This window comes from Triturus cristatus, chromosome 3_1 (assembly GCF_964204655.1).
Source record: "Triturus cristatus chromosome 3_1, aTriCri1.1, whole genome shotgun sequence".
In the NCBI taxonomy this organism is placed as follows: domain Eukaryota; kingdom Metazoa; phylum Chordata; class Amphibia; order Caudata; family Salamandridae; genus Triturus; species Triturus cristatus.
Window position 1 is genome coordinate 1,066,625,187 of NC_140583.1, and position 20,497 is coordinate 1,066,645,683.

General features: G+C 48.1%; 1 protein-coding gene across 1 annotated transcript in view; it reads left to right on the top strand.

Moving 5' to 3' along the window:
• The window catches only part of CBL (Cbl proto-oncogene), a 295,087-nt gene that overhangs the window by 109,585 nt on the left and 165,005 nt on the right, over window positions 1-20,497 (top strand). Inside the window, exons 3-4 of the mRNA XM_085645920.1 lie at window positions 15,069-15,215; window positions 16,145-16,301. Coding sequence (XP_085502046.1) covers window positions 15,069-15,215; window positions 16,145-16,301 — 304 coding nt within the window. The remainder of the gene's footprint in view (window positions 1-15,068; window positions 15,216-16,144; window positions 16,302-20,497) is intronic.

A 20,497-nucleotide genomic window follows, 5' to 3' on the forward strand; every position in this document is an offset into this window, starting at 1 on the left:
GGGTAGACCGGATTTGTGCTTTCTTCGGATCTTTTCAGGGGTTGCAAGTGTCATGCTGTTACTGGCGAATTAGTTTGTCTCGAGGAGTGAGGGCCCACCGCCCCATGTGTAAAGTCCTACTTGAGTATTGTGCGGCATTGTTCCAACAAATAGTATTCTTACCTACAGCATCCATGCTTCCTGGATAGTCATACTGACTCATTGCTCGACGGTCATTGACACGCAGTGCGCTTGTGAGCAGAGGTTTCCAGAGATGAGCGTGCTTCACGAGCACTGATGTGCTCTCGAACACATTAGAGGCGCTGCTGGCCATGAGTCCAGCTGACTTGCATTACCTTTCCTGTGAATTAAGGGTGTCGAGAGCGGTTCCGGTGGTGTCTATTTCGGTCTCATCTCTATGCGGTGAACTCTCAACCCTTAATCAGGCAGACGTGAGCAACGCCCTGTTGCCTTCCGCTGCACGCGGAAGCTGTGCTTCACGAGTGGCAGGAGGTGGGCAGCATAGTGGTTAGAAGATTGAAGGTACTAATCAAGGGCGCTGCGTGTGCAGTCTTTTCTACTGTCCGAGCCCTATGTGTCCGAGCAAAGCACGCACTGGTCTTCAGTGCTTGGGCCTGTATGTTGAGTACTTTGAGTTCTGGGTGCCCCTGTGCAGGACGTATAGATTGTATTGGTGTTTCAGTTCGGGGTATTTAGGACGCAACCTATGCAGGTTGTTCTCCGGGTCTTGAGTTCTGGGTACAGATTGTATAGGTAATCAGTGCTTTGTGGACTGTCAGTTTCTGGTGTGGGTGTTCTGCGTGCTTGCTGTACGTGGGTTCTGGGTATTCAGGCACATATACAGGTTGTTCTGGTGTGAGTGAGCTTGGTACCCCTTCTTAGCATGTGTTGGTTGGTCTGCTGTCTGTGTCTGGATGTAGCAGATGCATTTTTCTGTTGTCTGTGGCTACTGTGCTGATTATCCAGTGACACCATGTATGAGTTGTTGTTGTGTATGGGCTTTCTGTGTCTGGGCGTAGCATGTGTGGGTTGTTCTGCTGTCTGGACTTTTGTGTCGAGGTGCATTATGTGCAGTTTATCGACCTGTATTATTTGTTCTTGGTGTCTGGTTGGAAGATCCATAGCTTGTTCTGGGTGTCAAGGAACAGCTTGTGAAGTTATTTACTCAGTCCTCGGGTTCTGGGTGGCTGGGTACAGTATGCACCGGTTGTTGTGCTGTCTTCGAGTCCTGGTTGTCCGTGTGCAGCATATGGAATTTGTTCAGCTATCTTGAGTTCTGGGTGTCGAGGTCCAACATGTGCAGGTTGCTCTGCTGTTTGCAGTTTGTGTGTTGGGCACAACATTTGGAAGTTGTTCTTAAGTCCGCAAGTTCTGGGAGTTTAACTGCATGAGTAAGTTGTTGTGCTGTCTTTGAGTTCGAATTGTCTGGCTGAAGCATGTACAGGTTATGCTGTATGTGGGTCTGTTGTTGCTGGGCAAGGCATTCAGTTCTCATGTTATGGGTGTACGGGAGCAAGTTGTGGTGCCTGACAACCAGAACTCGAGGAGTGCACAACATGTGCAGTTTTTCTGAATTTCGGTTCGTTGTGTACACGCACAACGTGGGAAGGTAGTTCAGTCCTCATGTTGTAGGTGTTTGGGATCTGTATGCTCTGGTTGTTGCAGTCCTGAAGTAAGTTCTGGGTTTTCAAGAGGAGTATGAGCTGTTAATTAACCTGCGGCTGCTGTGGAGCTCACGGAGTGCCGTGGAGCTCACCGATATGATTAACCTGTCTCTCCCTTAATCAATGTCACTGACTTCATAAATAATATTTAGAGCCCATTAACGTCATACTTGCTGTCTCTTTAGAGCTCACCAATATGATTAACTTGTAATTTACACTTATATCATACACCTCCTAATTTACCTATAAAGAGCTCTCTGACCTCATTCATCGTTAGATCTCATTAACATCCTAATTGCGCTAGGACCTCTACAGCTGGGCGATATCTTTAATCGCAAAGTTTCCCGACTCACAATTTACATTCAGAGCTCAAGGACATAATTAATCAGCGACTTCTGTAGAGCTAACAATTAGCCTAAGATGACTTTTAAGGCATATTATGATCACATTTAATCCATAGCTCACTACAGATAATAAATAACTTGCAGACGCCTTTGCTGCTGATCACCATCACTAGTGACCTGCAGCTTTTATACAGGTCTCACTGAACTGACCTGCGAATTCTGTGCAGCTCACAGATCGTGATTAACTCGCAACCTCTGTGGCTTAGAGTCACAATCTGTGACTTCTGGCCAGCTCACTTTCCATTTCGCAGTTGACCGGAGCCTTCAGTGCGATTCACAGATCACAATTAACCTGTGACGCGCCTTAGATCAACAGCTGGCGAAGAAGATTGGACTGTAATTTCTCGTGGCGCAGGGCTAAAAGCAGAACTCCACCAGAGAACTAGTAAGTGCCATGTGGATGAACACATGGTCTTAAGATGTCCTTGATGGGTCTCATCAGCATGTCTTGGGAAGTACCTGACCCTTGTCACACCACCACCACCAGCTGCGTGCCTTGCATATAACATGCATACACATTCCTCGTGTGTAGGTTGCCCTGGGGCACGTAGTTGTTTTTAGGTTGAGCCTACTAGACTGCACTTGGCAGTCTATTGTGACGCACATTGTGGGCTTGCCAAGAACACACAGAGGCTTGGAGCTTAACCCAACAAGCTTTCCAGCCACTCATTTGGTTGCTTCTTATTCGTGTCCCAGCTGTCAGTCTTGTGTTTGCCCCTCCAATGGAGCACTGTTTCTTCACTGTGTCTGTTGATTGGCTGGTTTCTGTTCTGCCACTGCTTGCTTTTTAAGTGCAGGTTATTTCTTTTTGGTTAAGCACTCCACGGGAGTGCATATTTTTTCCATTTGTATCCTTTGTGTACTCTCCCCGTGCACTGTGTTAATCTCGATCATGTGCTTCTGTCTGCCCCCTTCATGTTGTTTTTGCCTATACCCACTTCATCGTTTTCTTGACCGTGCGCTTCTCACTCACTCCATGCTGCTCTTTTGCCAGTTGCATCTCCTACCCAACTCCACCCTCTGTGTTGCTCTCCACACCTGTGCTCCCCTACCCTCCCCATCCCTGTGTTCCCCCATGCCTGCTCACGCGTGTGCTTCTCCCCACCTATGCTTTCTTGCTCTCGTCTGTTGCTTCTCCTCTCCCTACCTGCACCCGTTGTATTGCCTCTGCGTTGATTCTGCATCCCCACATTGCTTCCCTCACCCAGGTTGAACACACACACGCACCCGCACACACGCGCGCACACACACACGCACACACACGCACACGCACACGCACACACGCACACGCACACACACACACACACACGCGCACACACACACACGCGCACACACACACACTCGAACACACGCACCCGCACACACGCTCTATTTTTTTAATTTTTAATTCTTTAGCCATGAGCATGTCTAAAACCATTGGCAATAGATTACCTAGAAAGACCCTACGGCTTCGCCATTGGTTGTTTTATTATCGTAGATAGTTGTATGATATGCACTACTGTGTGGTCTAGTTTGCCTAGCCAACGGCTGCTCATTGCTTGTTTTTGTGGTTTTGCATACTTGAATATTGACAACAGATAAGGTTCTCTAAACTCATTTCCATGCCTGCTGTGCACTGCTGGCTACTCAGCCAGAGTTGTATTTTTGTTCAGTCCATATCCTGTACGCCTATTGACATAACAGTTCCATGTAAAAACATAATGATAAAAATTCAGTTTTCTAAAGCGTCCATCAAAGTAGCGGCTTTCAAATAAATACATAGTCATCAAGAAAATGGATATGTGTACATAATTTGTAAAAACAGTGAAACTCAACTCTGTTAATAGTAAGATTAGGTGGGTGTTTATCTTTTTGTTGAAAGGTACTTAATTAAGGTCCAGATTTTGGTAAACAGTTTTAAATCTTACGTTTTTGAAAAGATAATTTTTGCAGTATGTTTTCATGTTCTACTCAGTGGGTTCCACACACCTGTCTTAATTTCAGCCTTCTGTTCACCACAAATCATAAGATGTCCTCTGCTGTAGCTATGAACACTCATCCAGCATTTGTATGTCTCACCTACCAGGCAGTGCTGGCTCTCTGGGTATGAAGCTCTGATGTGGGCTTACCAAGACTTTAGGGTAGGGTTACAGACCGCCCGAAGCTTACCATTGGTTAACTTTATGTTCGAGGCATATGAGCTGCAGATCACACACTTCGCATAGATCGCCATCTGGTGTTGGGCCCGGATGTTTGCACTTGTTTTTGTCCTGGAAAGTCTTTGGAAGTCACAAGGTAGGTGACTCCTCCTTTGGATCATAGTGCGCATGGGCATCGGCTTCATCCTCAGATTGTTTTTTTCCACCATCGTGCTTGGATGTGTTTCTCGCGCTCCACTTCGGAACCATTACCGATTCCATTTCGACGCGCAATCCTTCACCCTTTCTACGATATTGTCTCGATCGCGAACACTACTCATCGCGCATCTCTCCAAGTCAAAGTCTTTGATTCCGGTCGTCGACGAAGGCCTTCGGGCCTACCAGGGCCTTAGCATCTGGCTCATGGTAAGGACGCCATTCAAAAAGTGTCCTCGATGTGGGTCGAAGTTTCCCCACACCGATCTGCATGAGGTGTGTAACCTCTGCTTGTCACCGGAGCACGAGGCCAGAGACTGTCCAGCTTGTGCCTCTTTCCGCTCCTAGAAGACCATTCGGGATCGGCGAGCTCGGAGGACCATGGCTCGCTCGTCGACAGCAATTCCCGACGACATCTTCCAAGAGGGCGTTGATGCGCCGGAGCGGATTGAAGAAGGCCTTGTCAGCGCTTCCGAAGCCGATGACTCCGACGTCGAAGAAATAACTCCGGCGCAGAAATAACTCCGGCGCAGAGGGTCGTAAGTAAAGACGTCGACCCCGACCCCTTCCATACAAAAAAGGCTTCGGTCACACCTTCGCCTTCGGGCCCAGGTGCACACCGACACACCGCTTCCCATGCCCCGCCCTCGGGCCCGGCCTAGAAGCCTACCAATCCTTCAAGCGACTCAGGCTCGAGTCAGCCTGCGTCCGGTGCCGAAACTCAATCTTCGGCACCCAAAAAGTAACCGCCCTCCTCCTCCGTGTCGACCGCTGCTTCCACCTCAAAGCCCTCGACACTGAAAACAACAAGCACCGACTCGCTGGCACCGAAAAAACACTCGGAGCCGACCAAGAAGCCACTCCCCAAGTGTTCGGACTCACACTCTTTGGAGCTGAAAAAAATCATCGGGACCCCAAAAACATACAGAGACTGCAAAATAACACAGGTCCAAACCCAAGGACACTCCGGAGCCAGTGCAGAAAAAGCCCTCGGAACCGAAACACTTTGCGCTGAAAAACCGGCCTTCATCAGAAGAGCTTTTTCGACCAAACCCTGCACAAAAACTCTGGTTAAAGACCCTAAAACTGGTCAATTTACACTAAGCTCCAGGAAAAGACCACTGGACAAGCCTACACCTGCTCCACCACCTAAAAAGAGGGACATTGCTACATCCCCTCTTAGAGTCCCTTCACCACCTCCTCCCCCACCCCCTCCTCCCCCTCCTCCACCACCTCCTCCCCCACCCCCTCCTCCCCCTCCTCCACCACCTCCTCCTCCACCACCTCCTCCCCCTCCCCCACCACCTCCTCCCCCTCCCCCACCACCTCCTCACCCTCCCCCACCACCTCCTCTCCCTCCCCCACCACCTCCTCTCCCTCCCCACCACCTCATTCTCCTACACCATCTACACCAGTAGACGATGACACCTCTGACACGGGGGGGGCAGACGATGTGCCACTAGGGGTTCCCAGCCCACCTGGTTCCCCTGACCCTTGGGATGAATAAAATACACCTGATGTCCCTAATCTCCTGCAAGACGACATCTACCCCTCTAGGCCTTCCCCACAAGAGGACACCATGGGCTTTATTTAATCGGCTCGTACACCGAGCTGTATAGTACCACGGGGTCGACCTACACACAGACCCCGTCGAGGAGAATTTCTTGTTGGACACTTTAGACACCACACAAAGGTCAACATCTACTTTACCCATGCTCAAAGGAGTTATTAAGCATGCTCCTGATGTATTCAAAGATCCTGTTTGTGCTCGAGTCATTAAATTAAGGGCCCTGTTCCATTAGACTCCATGGTGGTATCCAATGCCAGGAAGAGAGCTAACTCTCAGACATCAGGTGACACAGCCCCACCCGATAAAGAGTCTAAACTCTTGGCCAGCGACCTCATACAGGAGGGTAAACTAATAACCAATACCACCATTCGTTGCACTCTAGGTGTGGCAGATACCGCCTCTGGAGCTGTAAATGCCAGTGTCCTTTTGCGTTGGCACTCTTGGCTACGCATTTCAGGCTTTAAGCCTGAGGTACAAAGTTCGATCCTGATCACAGATTACGGTACTGTCTGGCCAATTATATCTGTTTTAGTGTTACTGTCCAGTAGTTGTAAACCATCGGACAGTACCATGCCAAGTGTACAGTCATCTATTTTGGGGGGTTGTTTTATATAGCACAAACTCGACCCAAAGTTATCGGACCACTTTACATGAGCACCAGTAGCGTTATAGATGGACACACATTCATGTTGTTGGGCACGGGGAGATTAAGTGATTTGCCCAGAATCACAGGATGTTGAGCCTACCTGCTGAGACTCGATCCCGGTTACCCATCTTCGAGGTCGACTGCATTGGCCGTTAGGCCACATCCATTCCCCATCTTTGGCCATACCGCACCTGGAGTAGCGGCTGTCGGCCCGCAGACCCCTTCGATGCAGGGAGGTTGGAGTGTAATAGATTTTGTGGAGCCTTTTAAAGTGTTATGTGGGTGAGATTGCCCCTGCTAGTTTACAGCAAAACTCCACTTCTGGCTCTCTTAAGGGTGGTATAATGGCAGTTGTTCATCTGTGTCATACAGTGGCAGTACATGTCAGCGCATCATTCTGTACCTCTTTGTACAAGATGGAGACTATTCTATTCTGCGTAGGAGTAGTTAGCAGTTTTTCTAATGAACGAATGTCCGTAGTGGTGCTGGAAATTGTCCGTAGGTGGATGTACATGCCACGTGGGCCTGAAATATAGCACAAATTCTAGCACTGTGTGTTTCTAAAGGTCTTTACAGTGTCTAGAGATAGAAAGGTGTTAAGGTAGACATTGCCTAGTGTAGTTGTGTGCAATTCGTGCAGCTGCCTCTGTGCCGTGAGGTCTCATTGCAACGGAAGGGAATATTGAGTGCCAGGGGTATTCTTTTGAGCATCTCGAATCTCAAGCTTGGCCCCCCTATGTCCACTGTGTACATCTTACAGTGCCACCCTCCCCCTGTGGGTGTCTTGGACGTGAGCAGATAGCGGAGTTCAATGGGTTGGGGTGTATGGAGTCTTAGTCTATCATCACATTGGGTGTGTTAGCGCAATGGGATCTGCCAGAAGTGAACAAACTGTGCCTGTTCGCATGGATAGTATAATACGATGTCAGGGGCCTCAGGCCCCTAGGTTTCAATGGCAATGTCGGGGCTTCCCATTTCAATCTAGGCTGTTTATCCTCCATAACAGATGAGTCATGTTTGTTTTTGGGCCCTGCAATTTTTATTTTATTTAACATAATAGGAATGTTGGTAAATAAGTATAGAAGCATTTTGTTTAACCCCATCCTGCACACCACTGAGAATGGCAATTTGATCAAGCTGTGTGCTTGGGCATCTGTGAGTCATTGCTGTGCCATAGTTTTCTTTCAGGACAATCTCAATGTCACTATTAACACAAATGCCCAAATATTTAACTGTGGAGTCGCACCAGTGGAGTGGGTAGTTTAGTTTAGACCTACATTTCCGACTTGGTCCAGTTTGTGGATATGTTGGACAAGGAGCAAAATCTGAGGAATTCTTGGATTAAAAAGTGGGGATGTTGATATCCGGATTTTTGACATACGGGAAGGCATTGTCAGTTAATGGTGGCACAAGAATGAGCCAGGGCAAAAAGTGGAGTACTCTCTCAGCATGGTGTTGCTGGAGTTATTTGGCGAGTGGTTCCATAGTAGTAGTGAAGAGGCTAGGCTACTGCTAATGTCCCTGTTGCGTTCCCCTTGTGATCGCCAGAGGAATTGATACAATCCCATTGTCTCATACGAGTTGTGGTATCCTGGTACAGAAACCTCTCCCAACTTATAAATGAAGTGCAGAACCCAAATCTGGGCAATAGAGGAAATAAGTTACTCCATTCAGTCAAATCGAAACCATTTGTCGCATTTAGGAAGATGGCCATGACTCTAATCCAGGGTCTAATAGATGCAGTAGGCTAAATAGTGCAGAGGTTGTGGGAAGGAGACCCCCCTCCCCCCCGGAATAATTCTGGACTGGTCAGGTCGCACTATAAGAGGGAGCATGGTACTCCCCAAATAGCAAGCAGTTTGGCCAGGATTTTATTATTGATTTGTCTGAAAGGGTTTTGGCAACAGCAGAGTTACTATGAAGGCCTTTTTGAGGGAGAATGGGAGTTCGCCCCTCTCATACGATGACTCCCTACATGTCCAGCAAGTGTGAGGTCAACAACTGGGCATATTCCTTACATAGGAGTGTGAGTCCATCTGGGCCTTGTGCTTTGCCTGTTTTCTGTTTTTACTGATTTTTACATATAAATACAGACAGTAAACATTTATTTTTTCATATGTATTTATTTTTAAATGTGGATAAAAACGGAAATTGTGGTGCCTTTTGAGTAATTCTAAAGAATGTTTGCCATGACTGCCAGGCCAATAGATGGGTGGATTGATAGATAAAGGGGTTAAAAAAAGGAATTTTAGCAAAGAGGCTTTAACAACAGTAGATATGCACAAGGTTGATACTGAAATGCACATATTTTCATATAATGCACTGATTTATCTTCTGCGGGTGTTCACAGCACTGAAACCTGGCAGACATTCAAGCATAAGCGCATATTTATTGGTTAAATAAATGTGGAAATATACTAATTTCAGCTTAATGTTTCCACGAAATCCAAAATAAATATGGATAAATACAGATAAAATTAGCAAAAAATAAATATGGATAAATACAGACGGAAATGGCAAAAAAAAAAAATAACATAAAACCGGGAGCCCTACTTATAATCACCTTCACTAGTTTCTCTATTGTAATTTGGGTGCTTAGGTATTGCTGATGAGTCTCCTCCAGCCATGCTGGGAATATAAAAGGGAGCTCTTCCGCATCGTCAACTAGCTTACCACTCTAATAGCTGAAAACTTGTTGCCCAATCCCATTACAGATCGCCGCAATGAACTTGCATCTTAAACTGCTGCTCGACAAAGGAGACTCTGCGACAATCGTACGTCCTGACCTGATCGCTACCTTCGACACGGTCGATCATGCGTTGCTGGTTGAGAAAATTAGAGGCTCTGGGATAGAAAACAAAAACATTGCCTTGAACTGGCTCTTAATTTCTGGGAGATAGGTCCTTTCAAATATGGGAGCCCCCTTGTTACTCTGATGTCTTTGCGTTAAAATGTGGGATCCCACAGTGCTACTTGTTGAGCCCAACAATGTTTAACACTTATCAAAGCCCATTAGCAGACATTTTCAAGGGATTTGGAATACCGATCGTGTCTTGCAGATGATACACAACTTGTTGTCTCACTCGCACCATAGACCGGCCTAAACTGACCACATATGGGCCCATGCCTAGAGAAAGTTGGGTGGTAGATGGCAAACCATTCACTTAAACTAAACGGAGATAAAACTGAGGTGATGTTTCTAGGAAACAAACCAAACCCTCAAATGAATATAGAATGGCTGGAGAATTTAGGACCACCCATCTCCCCCATAAAGAACCTAGGAATGTGGCTTGACAGTGCCTTAAATATGGAAGCCCAGGCAAGAAAACTCATAGCTTCCTGTTTTGGTATGATCAGAACCCTACAAAAAATTCTTGACCTCTTACCCACTCTCTCTAGTAAAGTAGTGCAAGCCTTATCCTAGCTCGTCCAGATTATGAGAACTTGTATCTGGGTGCCCCTCAATACATCATCAAGAGACTGCAACTGATCCAGAATGTAGCTTCTAAGCTGACTCTCAAACTGTCCAAACACGCTTCAGCAACAAGTACATTAGCCACATTGCACTAGAGCCCAGTAAAAGAGAATTAACGTCAGTACTCTCTGCCTGGTCCATAGAGGAATACATCGGAAGGGCCTTTCTTTCATCATGGACCTTCTGTTTCCCTATACCCCTTCAAGGACTCTAAGACCTTCTAAGGCGCAACTTGTAAAGGTGCCTCTAATTCAAAGGAACAAATGTGGCGGCAGATCCATTTCATACTTGCCCCGAAACTTTGGAATGCTATGCCAGCCGGCTGGCCTGAGAAACGGAACAAATGAGATCAGTTTCAGGGAAATTCTTAAGACTTGGCTATATCTCCACTAGCCATGCGGTCTAGCATTGATTCACCATCAAAGGCTGTGCCTCACTCCGCGCTGGGAACCATTAGGGTAGCTACGAGCTTTACAAATCAGCATAGCTTAAAGTCAAAATATGCAGCATGGTTGGCATTGGTGGGATTTATCCTAGCACTAATAAGTTCTGTGTAATATTTTCAGTATTCTAGTGTTTTTTGGTGTCGGATATAGACGCACCTGCCTTGTGTGTGTGTGTGTGTGTGTGTGTGTGTGTGTGTGTGTGTGTTCAATGAAAAAGCTGTCCAAGTTTGTCAGAGAATACAGTTAATTCATCCTCCTCCTAAGTAAAGAAGATAAAGACAATCCAGTTCTCATAAAATTTGACTTTGTGTGCAGAACTCATGCTGGGATGCTAAACATAGAGGCTTGTCGTTCTCCATCGAAGTTGGCTGCTGCAGAGACATATGTTGTGAAAGCCTGTTCAAACGTGTCTGTCCCAATCGAAGAGAGCAGCCCCCGCCATCTAGTCGTGTGGTGTTTTCACATTCATACCGGATTCTAATTTGGCAGAGTGCCTCCAGTGGGGTTATGTTAGGGCATTTAGAGTCATCAAGTTCATTATTAGGGATCGTAGGAAGCTTGATCTTTGTGTGGTATATCAAAAATCTGATACACTGTTTAAAGAGTCTAAGGGTTCCCTTATGAGTGGACAGGGGTTTGCTATGCAGTTGCAAAGTGCTCTGTTTGGGGAGTAGTGTGGTCGATCAGCCTTAGGCTTAACACAGAGTATTGCAAGACATTTACAAATAAACACAGTGAGGAGCAATAAATAACACACACAACCTATAAAAGTAGTACGTATCTTTAAATATGTTTAGGCATCGGAGAAAAATCGTTTAGTTAAGTACGTTTTTAAATTTAAATTCTTCTCACTTTAAAAAGTGGACACAGTGTAAATTCTGAGTTCTGCAATGGTATCTTATGGAGGGAAGAGCAAGTTCTGCAAACGTGTATAGTACAGTGACTTGCGGGTCCATTCTCCAGTAGTTAAGGTGAGTGGTGGGAAAGGTCCAAGGCACCACCAGCTGCATTGGCGTGGCTGGGTGCAGGTTATCTTCTCCATGGCCCGGTGGTTAGGGATGAAGAGGTGTCTTTAAGCGTCTGGTTTCCTTACTGGTATCAGTCTCGGTTGAGAGGGACCTTTCTGTAGAGGCTGCAGAAGACGTCTGGGAGTCCAGGAGTGGTGAAACCACAATGGACTCGAGGGCTGGGGGACCTTGTTGACATTGGTGGGCCACTTCAATTTGTTCTGAAGGCAATGGGTGCATTGGTGTCCTCCGTCTTCTCTTCTGGAGTTTTTTTCAGAACAGGTCCGCTGTTCGTGGGGAGATTTTCAGTCTTTTTTAAAACAGGTAGTCCTCCCAGGTTTTTGGAGTCAACAGCTGCAGCAAGAGTCGACTATGATGCAGCTTTCAATGAGGGATGCATACAGGCTGACGGTTGTTACCAGGTCAGCTTCTTCTTCTCTCCTTTCTGCTTTTGCAGCTCTTTAGTCTCCTCTCTCTTATTGGGTCATCAGGATCTGCTTCTCTGGTGCCAGGGAGTCCCCTAAATACTGAATGTTGGGGCGTTGGGGGAGTGTTGAGTAGTAGCCAATGGGCTACTGACCGTTTGGGTCACTACGCCCTCTACATGTCCCATTACTGTGGGAAGTGGTCGTTACCTGGTCCCAGAATTCCTAAGTATGGCATCACAAAGATGGCTACTACTGTAAAAATAGTGTACACCTCACAGTAGCCCACCCTAGGGGTGGTACTAGCCTGGAGGTGGCACGCCTGACTAGCTATTTTGTCCACCTGTCCAGTTGCCAAGGGGGTGCTGGACAATGGGGGGCAGCTTCCTCTCCTGTGAGGGGAGCTAGATTAGCATTCCAAGGGTGGCAGCTCTTTGAAGCTTGCCCTAGGAGGCTAATCAGCAGGTCATCCTGTGGGATGGGGTGTTACTCCCTATTCCCAGACAGGCTTTTGTTCTGGGTCTCCTGAGAGTAAAAGGCGCTCACCCTAAGAGGTCAGAATAGCGTCTCAACTGGCAGGCTGGCAGAAATCACTCACCAAGGACACCAGAGGCTGGTAGGTTTTCAGGGGGGACCCCTAAGGTGCCATCTCAGTGCATGTATTGGTAAATCGAACACTGACATCAGTATGGGTTTACCATTATGAGATGTTTGATACCAGAATCCTATTTTCAGTGAAGCCATCATGTAGCTGGGGAACTCGTTTTAACCAGTGTCCAGCACGTTTTAAAAAGGTTTCCCTGGTCACTGGTACTGGCAGTAATGGGACGGACCAACAAAGGGGCATATCTGCTCATGCAGGTATGCCTTCACATGTAATATTCAGCACCCTGCCATAGGGCTGTCAGGCATGCTGTAGGGGTGACTTACAAATGGGTCACTTTCCTACAGAGATCTACCTAATCAAGGGGAATCTCAGGCAGTGTGTGATGTGGGATCTGGACAGCCTTGAGAAAAAACAATTGCGTTGGTTCAATGATCATACATTTGGTGTGAATTGGCCCACATCCAGTTAGTTCAAGTTGCTATGGTGCCTTGAGGGTTCAGGCGCTTCTTCTTTCTCCTGGTATGTGGATTTCTCTGCACTCTTACAGACAAATTTGTTGGCCAGTTAGACGTTAGCAAAGATGTGCAGTTTACCATTCATTATGATGCGTAGTTTGGTGTGGTAGAGGAAAGCATATTAAATCCTGTTCTTTGCAGTGGTTCCTTTACTGACCAAAACACTTAGTGTGCTGCTTCTGAAGAGCTGAAGTCCAGGTATATTGGAATTGTGTTGCCTCCATGCTGCAGCTCTTGCTTTTCATGGGCTGGCCTCAGGAGCAGGTTACGATCTTTGAAGTTGAATTGTCTGGAGATAATTGGTAAGGCTAGTGCCCAAGGGAGTGGCCCCACAGATCTGTGGGCCCTTTTGATTGAGAACATGGTAACAAATTCAGTTTTTCGGAAAGTTGTTTAAGCATGTGTTCTATGTATTCTTCCATCTTTCCCATTTTTGTAGATTCAGGGATCCCTATAATCCGCAGGTTGTTGCTCTGTGATTGTGCTTCTGCATCTAGATTTTGACTTTTAGGACTTCCACCACCTTTTCTATTTTTAGAAGTTTCTCATTGTATCTGTAGCTGGAGTCTTCTGTGCTGGAGATTTGTTGCCGTAGATTTCCGATATGTTTGTGGTGCCAGTCTGCTCTTTCTTTCATGCAGCCTATGTGGTCCGTTAGCGTGCCTGTTTTTTAGTCTTATGTTTTTTTTCAAGGTTGTTTCATTTCTAGTAGCAGCAGCATCCGCAGGTCAGACTTGTCATTTAATCCCCTTCGCCGCGGCAGGAATTCCGCCGCGGCGCTGGGGGGGGTTTGGGGGCAGCGCGGTGGCGCGGTGCTCGTGACGGGACCGCTCCGTCACGAGCCATGGTTGAGCTGTGCTCATGACGGAGTGGTTCCGTCACGTCTCCGCCCACTGTGCTAATCGCCCGCACAGGCGGGGAATTAGCGCCGCGTGGGCGGAGCGGCCGCCAACGGCAGTAGCATGACGGAACCACTCCGTCATGAGCACAGCGCAACCGTGGCTCATGACGGAGTGGTTCCGTCATGAGCGGGGAAGGGGTTAATTCAAGTAGCTGTGAGTGCTCCTTTGTGGAATTGTCTGTAGCAGGGTCTTGCGTAGACTCGAATAGCCACTAGACTGCTTCTCATCTGCATTCTTCATGATGATTGCTTGGTTATGAGCTCAGCAGTCTAAGTGTGCTCTCTACTGTGTTTAGGCAAAGGTCTGGTCAACCTGCTGTTGCTAAATGAAGCTGCAGTCTGTTGAACAGGCGCTATTCTTGCATCTTTGTTGATTGGACAGGGGCATAAGCAGACTTATCGAAGATTTTTAATTTTTAGATCTGTTCAGGTGTCTCTTCCAGGCTTAGTATGACCCTTGTTGCTGTGGGCAATTTCTACGCCAGTTTTGGCACAGTGTGGGTCCAAACCCAAAAGATGGCTCATAAGTGGGCCGATGGGCTGGAGCAAGCAACAGCTATTAATGGTAGTTCCGTTGTCTCTGCTGCACCTGCCCTTAGCTTATGTCAGCTGGTATCTGGTGTGCTTCGGCAGTGCTGGGCTAATGTTGTGCTGCTTCTCTTGCGGAGGTGGAGGGTGGATTCTTGCCCGAGTTCAGAGCCTCACTGATTTGCGACAGTCTTGTATCTGTGCTCTCTGATGCCCTGCTAAGTGAGTAGTGATTAGATGTAGGAGTGCAAGGATGAGAGTACGTGTGATTATTTTCTCAGTGACCAAACCCATCAGTGAGTAAAGAGGCACTTTCATTTATAACCCAGATCTATTGGCATTGCCAGTACTTGTTGGCTCAGTTATTATTTCTCTGCTTGTAACAGATGTTCTGTCTCTGACCGCACTCTATCCCATCCCATTCCATCTAGTTGTGTTGTCCAAGCTCAGTCCTTCAGTAAATTAACAGTGCCAAGAGGCTCATTTTGCAATGTCTGTGCAATGTGAATGTGGTTACCTCCCCTCACTCAGTTTGATCTTTCTTGCAGGCGTAACCTGACGAAGTTGTCCTTGATATTCAGTCATATGCTGGCCGAGCTAAAGGGAATTCTTCCTAGTGGCGTGTTCCAAGGAGACACCTTCAGGATCACTAAAGCAGATGCAGCAGAGTTCTGGAGGAAAGCTTTTGGAGAGAAGTGAGTTCTAGAGTGATGCAGTCAGTGCTTGGTGCAACTCTGACAAGCCTAATAGAGCAACAAATACTTTGTATGAAGGAGGGGCCAGCTGGGATGTGTGGTAAATGTGCGGGGCAAGTTGGATATAGTGAACTTGTGTAAATGTTCTCTAAAATTGATGTCTAGGCAGTGCATGCTTGAAAGCTGATCATGTCGAAGACAGGAAAATCTTTACCATACTGGATTAAAGGTAGAACAAAGTGTCAACCGTGTGTGCACCGCAAAAGATAAATACAATGTAGGGATAACTAGGCGAGGCATGGGACATGTGCCCAAAGTATTGAGTAAAGAAACAATAGGTGCAAAAGAAGCTAGCGGAACCTGTTGTTGCAGTATAGGTTGGTGACCTGGTGCAGTTCTGAAACTCCAAAATGCATCTTTTTAATAATAAAGTGTTAACCTTCCAACTTTTTCAGTTTCCTTACCTGGGGGGGGGGGAGGGGGTGGGAGTGGGGGGTGGGCTGATGTGAACAAACTAGAACTGCCTGCAATACTGTATGCATTATATTTGCACAGTTTGCCTCCCTCGGAAGCTGTTGATAATCATCAAATGTCTATCTTTAAGACTCACCCTGCCGGTCCACTACACTAACCTTAAGATCGGGATTGTGTGTTGGATGCTCCACTGCTCTGGTAGCTGTCCTGAAGAGATTCCAATGATGATTGTGCTACAGAGTTCAGGGCGTTGGCTCTGCTTATAGTGCCAAAGATTATTCTATGACACGTGGGCCCAAACATTAGTTCACACTTTCTGCAATTGGAAGAACCTGTCCTTGCCACTGATGTCAATTGGTGACAGTCATAAGTTTGCTTACCGACCCTCGCTACAAGGGCCCCTATATGTGGTAGGATAGATCGGTATAGAAGATGACTCATGTTTTGTCTTGCAGGACCATCGTTCCTTGGAAGGTTTTCCGGCAGGCCCTTCATGAGGTGCATCCCATCAGCTCGGGCTTGGAGGCCATGGCACTGAAGTCCACCATCGACTTGACGTGCAACGATTATATTTCGGTCTTTGAATTTGACATCTTCACACGATTATTTCAGGTAAATGGGATCTTTATTCTTATGAAAGCTATTTTGGGCAGCGGGGCATAGAAGTAGCATGCTTACAAGGCAGTCTTTTTCATTCAGTGTGCATAAACGTAGTGGAGTGCTCCTAGATGCTGAGGCTGGGGTGGTGTTTATCTTAGATTTTGGAGTGGAGTTGCATAAAGGTATTAGGAACTCTTCAGGCCTTAGTAGAAAGGCTGCACACCCTTTTCTCTGTGCACGCGCTCTTTGAGGCACATTGTATTCTAACATTGGGCTTGGAGGCTGCCCATTACTTATCATTGACCCGTTTGCTCCTGCCCCAATTGTCAGCTTGAGCCCCCTGTTGAGTTTTTGCTCCCTCCCTCCCGCCACTTCTCCCTACCACCACTCCACCCTCCCGCCATTCTTGCCACTCCACCCTCCCGCCATTCTCGCCACTCCACCCTCTCGCCACTCCACCCTCTCGCCACTCCACCCTCTCGCCACTCCACCCTCTCGCCTGTCGCTCCCTCTCGCCTGTCGCTCCCTCTCGCCTGTCGCTCCCTCTCGCCTGTCGCTCCCTCTCGCCTGTCGCTCCCTCTCGCCCCCTCTCGCCTGTCGCCCCCTCTAGCTTGTCGCCCCCTGTCGCCCCCTCTAGCTTGTCGCCCCCTGTCGCCCCCTCTAGCTTGTCGCCCCTTGTCGCCCCCTCTAGCTTGTCGCCCCCTCTAGCTTGTCGCCCCCTGTCGCCCCCTCTAGCTTGTCGCCCCCTGTCGCCCCCTCTAGCTTGTCGCCCCCTCTAGCTTGTCGCCCCCTCTAGCTTGTCGCCCCCTCTAGCTTGTCGCCCCCTCTAGCTTGTCGCCCCTTGTCGCCCCCTCTAGCTTGTCGCCCCCTCTAGCTTGTCGCCCCCTGTTGCCCCCTCTAGCTTGTCGCCCCCTCTAGCTTGTCGCCCCCTCGAGCTTGTCGCCCCCTCTAGCTTGTCGCCCCCTCTAGCTTGTCGCCCCCTCTAGCTTGTCGCCCCCTCTAGCTTGTCGCCCCCTGTCGCCCCCTCTAGCTTGTCGCCCCCTCTAGCTTGTCGCCCCCTCTAGCTTGTCGCCCCCTCTAGCTTGTCGCCCCCTCTAGCTTGTCGCCCCCTCCCGTCACTCCTCACTCCCTCCCGTCACTCCTCACTCCCTCCCGTCACTCCTCACTCCCTCCCGTCACTCCTCACTCCCTCCCGTCACTCCTCACTCCCTCCCGTCACTCCTCACTCCCTCCCGTCACTCCTCACTCCCCCGTCACTCCTCACTCCCTCCCGTCACTCCTCACTCCCCCGTCACTCCTCACTCCCCCGTCACTCCCTCCCGTCACTCGTCACTCCCTCCCGTCACTCGTCACTCCCTCCCGTCACTCGTCACTCCCTCCCGTCACTCGTCACTCCCCCCCGTCACTCCCCCGTCACTCCCTCCCGTCACTCCCCCGTCACTCCCTCCCGTCACTCGTCACTCCCTCCCGTCACTCCCTCCCGTCACTCGTCACTCCCTCCCGTCACTCCCTCCCGTCACTCGTCACTCCCGCCTGTCACTCCTCCCTGCCTCCTGGCACTCCCTCCCGTCACTCGTCACTCCCTCCCTCCCGCCTGTCACTCCTCCCTGCCTGCCTCCTGGCACTCCTCCCTGCCTGCCTCCTGGCACTCCTCCCTGCCTGCCTCCTGGCACTCCTCCCTCCCGGCACTCCTCCTTATCTCCCTCCCGCCTGTCACTCCTCCCGCCTGTCACTCCTCCCTGCCCCCATTGTCAGGTTGCTGCCTCCCGCCCGGTGTTGTGACCTTGCCCACTCCCTCCTCCATTGTTCGCTTGCCCCATCTCTCCCTCACCGCCTGTTGTCTGCTTGCTCCCTCCCTCCTCCTGTAATAAACATAAAAAGCCTTATGAAGTGAATGTGACCAAACATTTCCCCCCCACACTCTGCCAGTGTTGCCCCTATAAGCCCTCCCTCATTGTTGCTTCCACCCTACCAGCAGTAAATAAAAAAAAATGAACAAAACACTTTGACACTGCCACAGCTTTTTTATTTTGTTTAACAGTTTCTAAGTTTTTTGTTCTTCTTTTTTAAGTCAGACGCTGCACAGCTGCCTCACAGCATTGCTAAAAAACATTGGGAACGCCAATAGCTCTCTTAGGCAAGTCCTATAGGCTTTGCTAATGCTTGTTTATATGTTTTATTTATTTCAGTTTTAGCTGTTTCCTCTTTTGTATTTTAGTTCTTTAAAGGAGGAAGCCACACCTTGTGTTTTTTTTCTACCTTAAAGTTTGTATTTATGAAGCCTGAAAAAGCTGTTGGTCCCTTTTGTTCTTTTATAAGAAATGGAAGCAAGAACTGCAGTGACTAGATATGGTCATTTAAAAAGTATTGTCTCTGTGGTCAGTCATTCAGACAATGTTGCTAAGTGTCCTTCCGTTGCCATATATCTGTGGCAGTACTCCTGCCCCATTGTGCATTTGTCCTGCCAATAATGGTCCCCAGTAGTTATTCTGCTAGTCACCGCTAGCCCTTAAATAAGTATTATGGGAGCAATTACCACTTCCAATTTGCTGCTTAAGTATTGTGCAATTCATCCACCCGCCCTCGCCAGTCACTTGTCCTCTTTTGAACTTCAACTATGCAGATTTTCAGGCAACGGCCAGAGAGCTATTGCACCTATACCAGGGCGTGCACTGGACAATTATTAGCAGAAAAATTGCCACTCAGAACCCCACCCCTAAACCCCGCCATGCCTACAAAAAAAGTAATTTTCCAGTACGTGGTACCCGTTGTACATTCGTGACAGTAGTTCTAAGTTTTTCAAATACTTTAATTTATCAACATATTAGATTTTGCATATGCAAATCAGCTGGATGTATCAGTTTTATTGAAAAACACTGTGCCTTCGTTCGAACACTCGTGTCATAAAGTTCTCATGTCATCAAGTCAGACTGCATTTTGTGGCCACGAGCAAGCTGAGGATTCTGGACTGCAACGGTGGGGGGTGCTTCTTAAATCACCGTGTCCGTGCTACTATAGCTTTGCAAACTTCAGCTGTTGACTGTCAATAGTACAGATGATGAGCAGTCAGATGTCTTGGGAGGCAATGGGGTGGGTGCTTGTGCAGTAACTGATTGTCCAACCCAGTGCTTAACTTTGAAGAAGAACAGATCTTTATTGACACTATAATTATATTAGAATGCACAAAAAAGGCAAGAACCCATTTCAACATCCTGGGTGCTGAGGTCGGGTTGTTCCTCTGCCTGCTGTCTCTTCCCCGTACCACGGGTCTTGGCGGTTTCCTCAAGGTCATTGCAATAATGTTATCATGTCTCGGATGCAGATTGCCTGCTGTATGCTGAGACAAAACCGCCCATGGTAGATATAATCCAGTTGGGCAGCCACCTGGTTTATTCTCTGCCTATCTCTTCTATCCCACTTGTGGGAAAGCACATAACTGGCAGTTTTGTTAGGGCCACTTCTGTGGCACCCACCTGACAGATGTCTTTTACGAGGCTGCTGCTTCATATTTCCAGTGGTCGTAGGTGGCTGTCTCTCAGGCAGGAACTGCGGCCCCTGCGGTAGTCTGGATCATACACCCACACAGGTGGGCGGGAGCTCTGGGATCTATGAGACGCCACTCATGCCGATCTCATCCAGGCAGTGTTGCCACACACACACACAGGCCGGCCTTCCATAGCAGTGCATCCACACATGTCCCGTCTCCAGCTGAGCAAAAAGGCTGCTTATCAGCCTTACTTCTGGACAGTATGGCTTTGTTCTGGCTACACTTCTTTTGGACACATCTCAGTTAAAGCTGTGATTTTTTTAGCATGAACCTTTTCTGTATTCACATCCTGTGCCTTAATCGTTATGGGCATCGACCAGTAGGTAGGCAGTGCCAGCTGCCTCTGACAGCGAACATAGACTCACAATGCCCCAATGGGTGGTCGTCGTTCATCAGCTTCTTTTTTTTCTGCTGTTTGGGTTTGAAAGCAAGGCCACAGCTCCAGCTCAGTGATTGCCGAAGAAGTGGAACAGGAATAAAAACACTGAAAACGGTCAGTTAACTGCAAAGAAGGGAACCATCAAAAAAATCTCAGGGGAGAGATGTTTTTCTTTTGGGCTTCAACCATGTGAGTCAGAGAACATGCAATCGGGGAATCATAGTTTTCCCTAGACCATCACCAAAATCTGTAACGGATGGAAAAATACTCCTTTTAGATTTT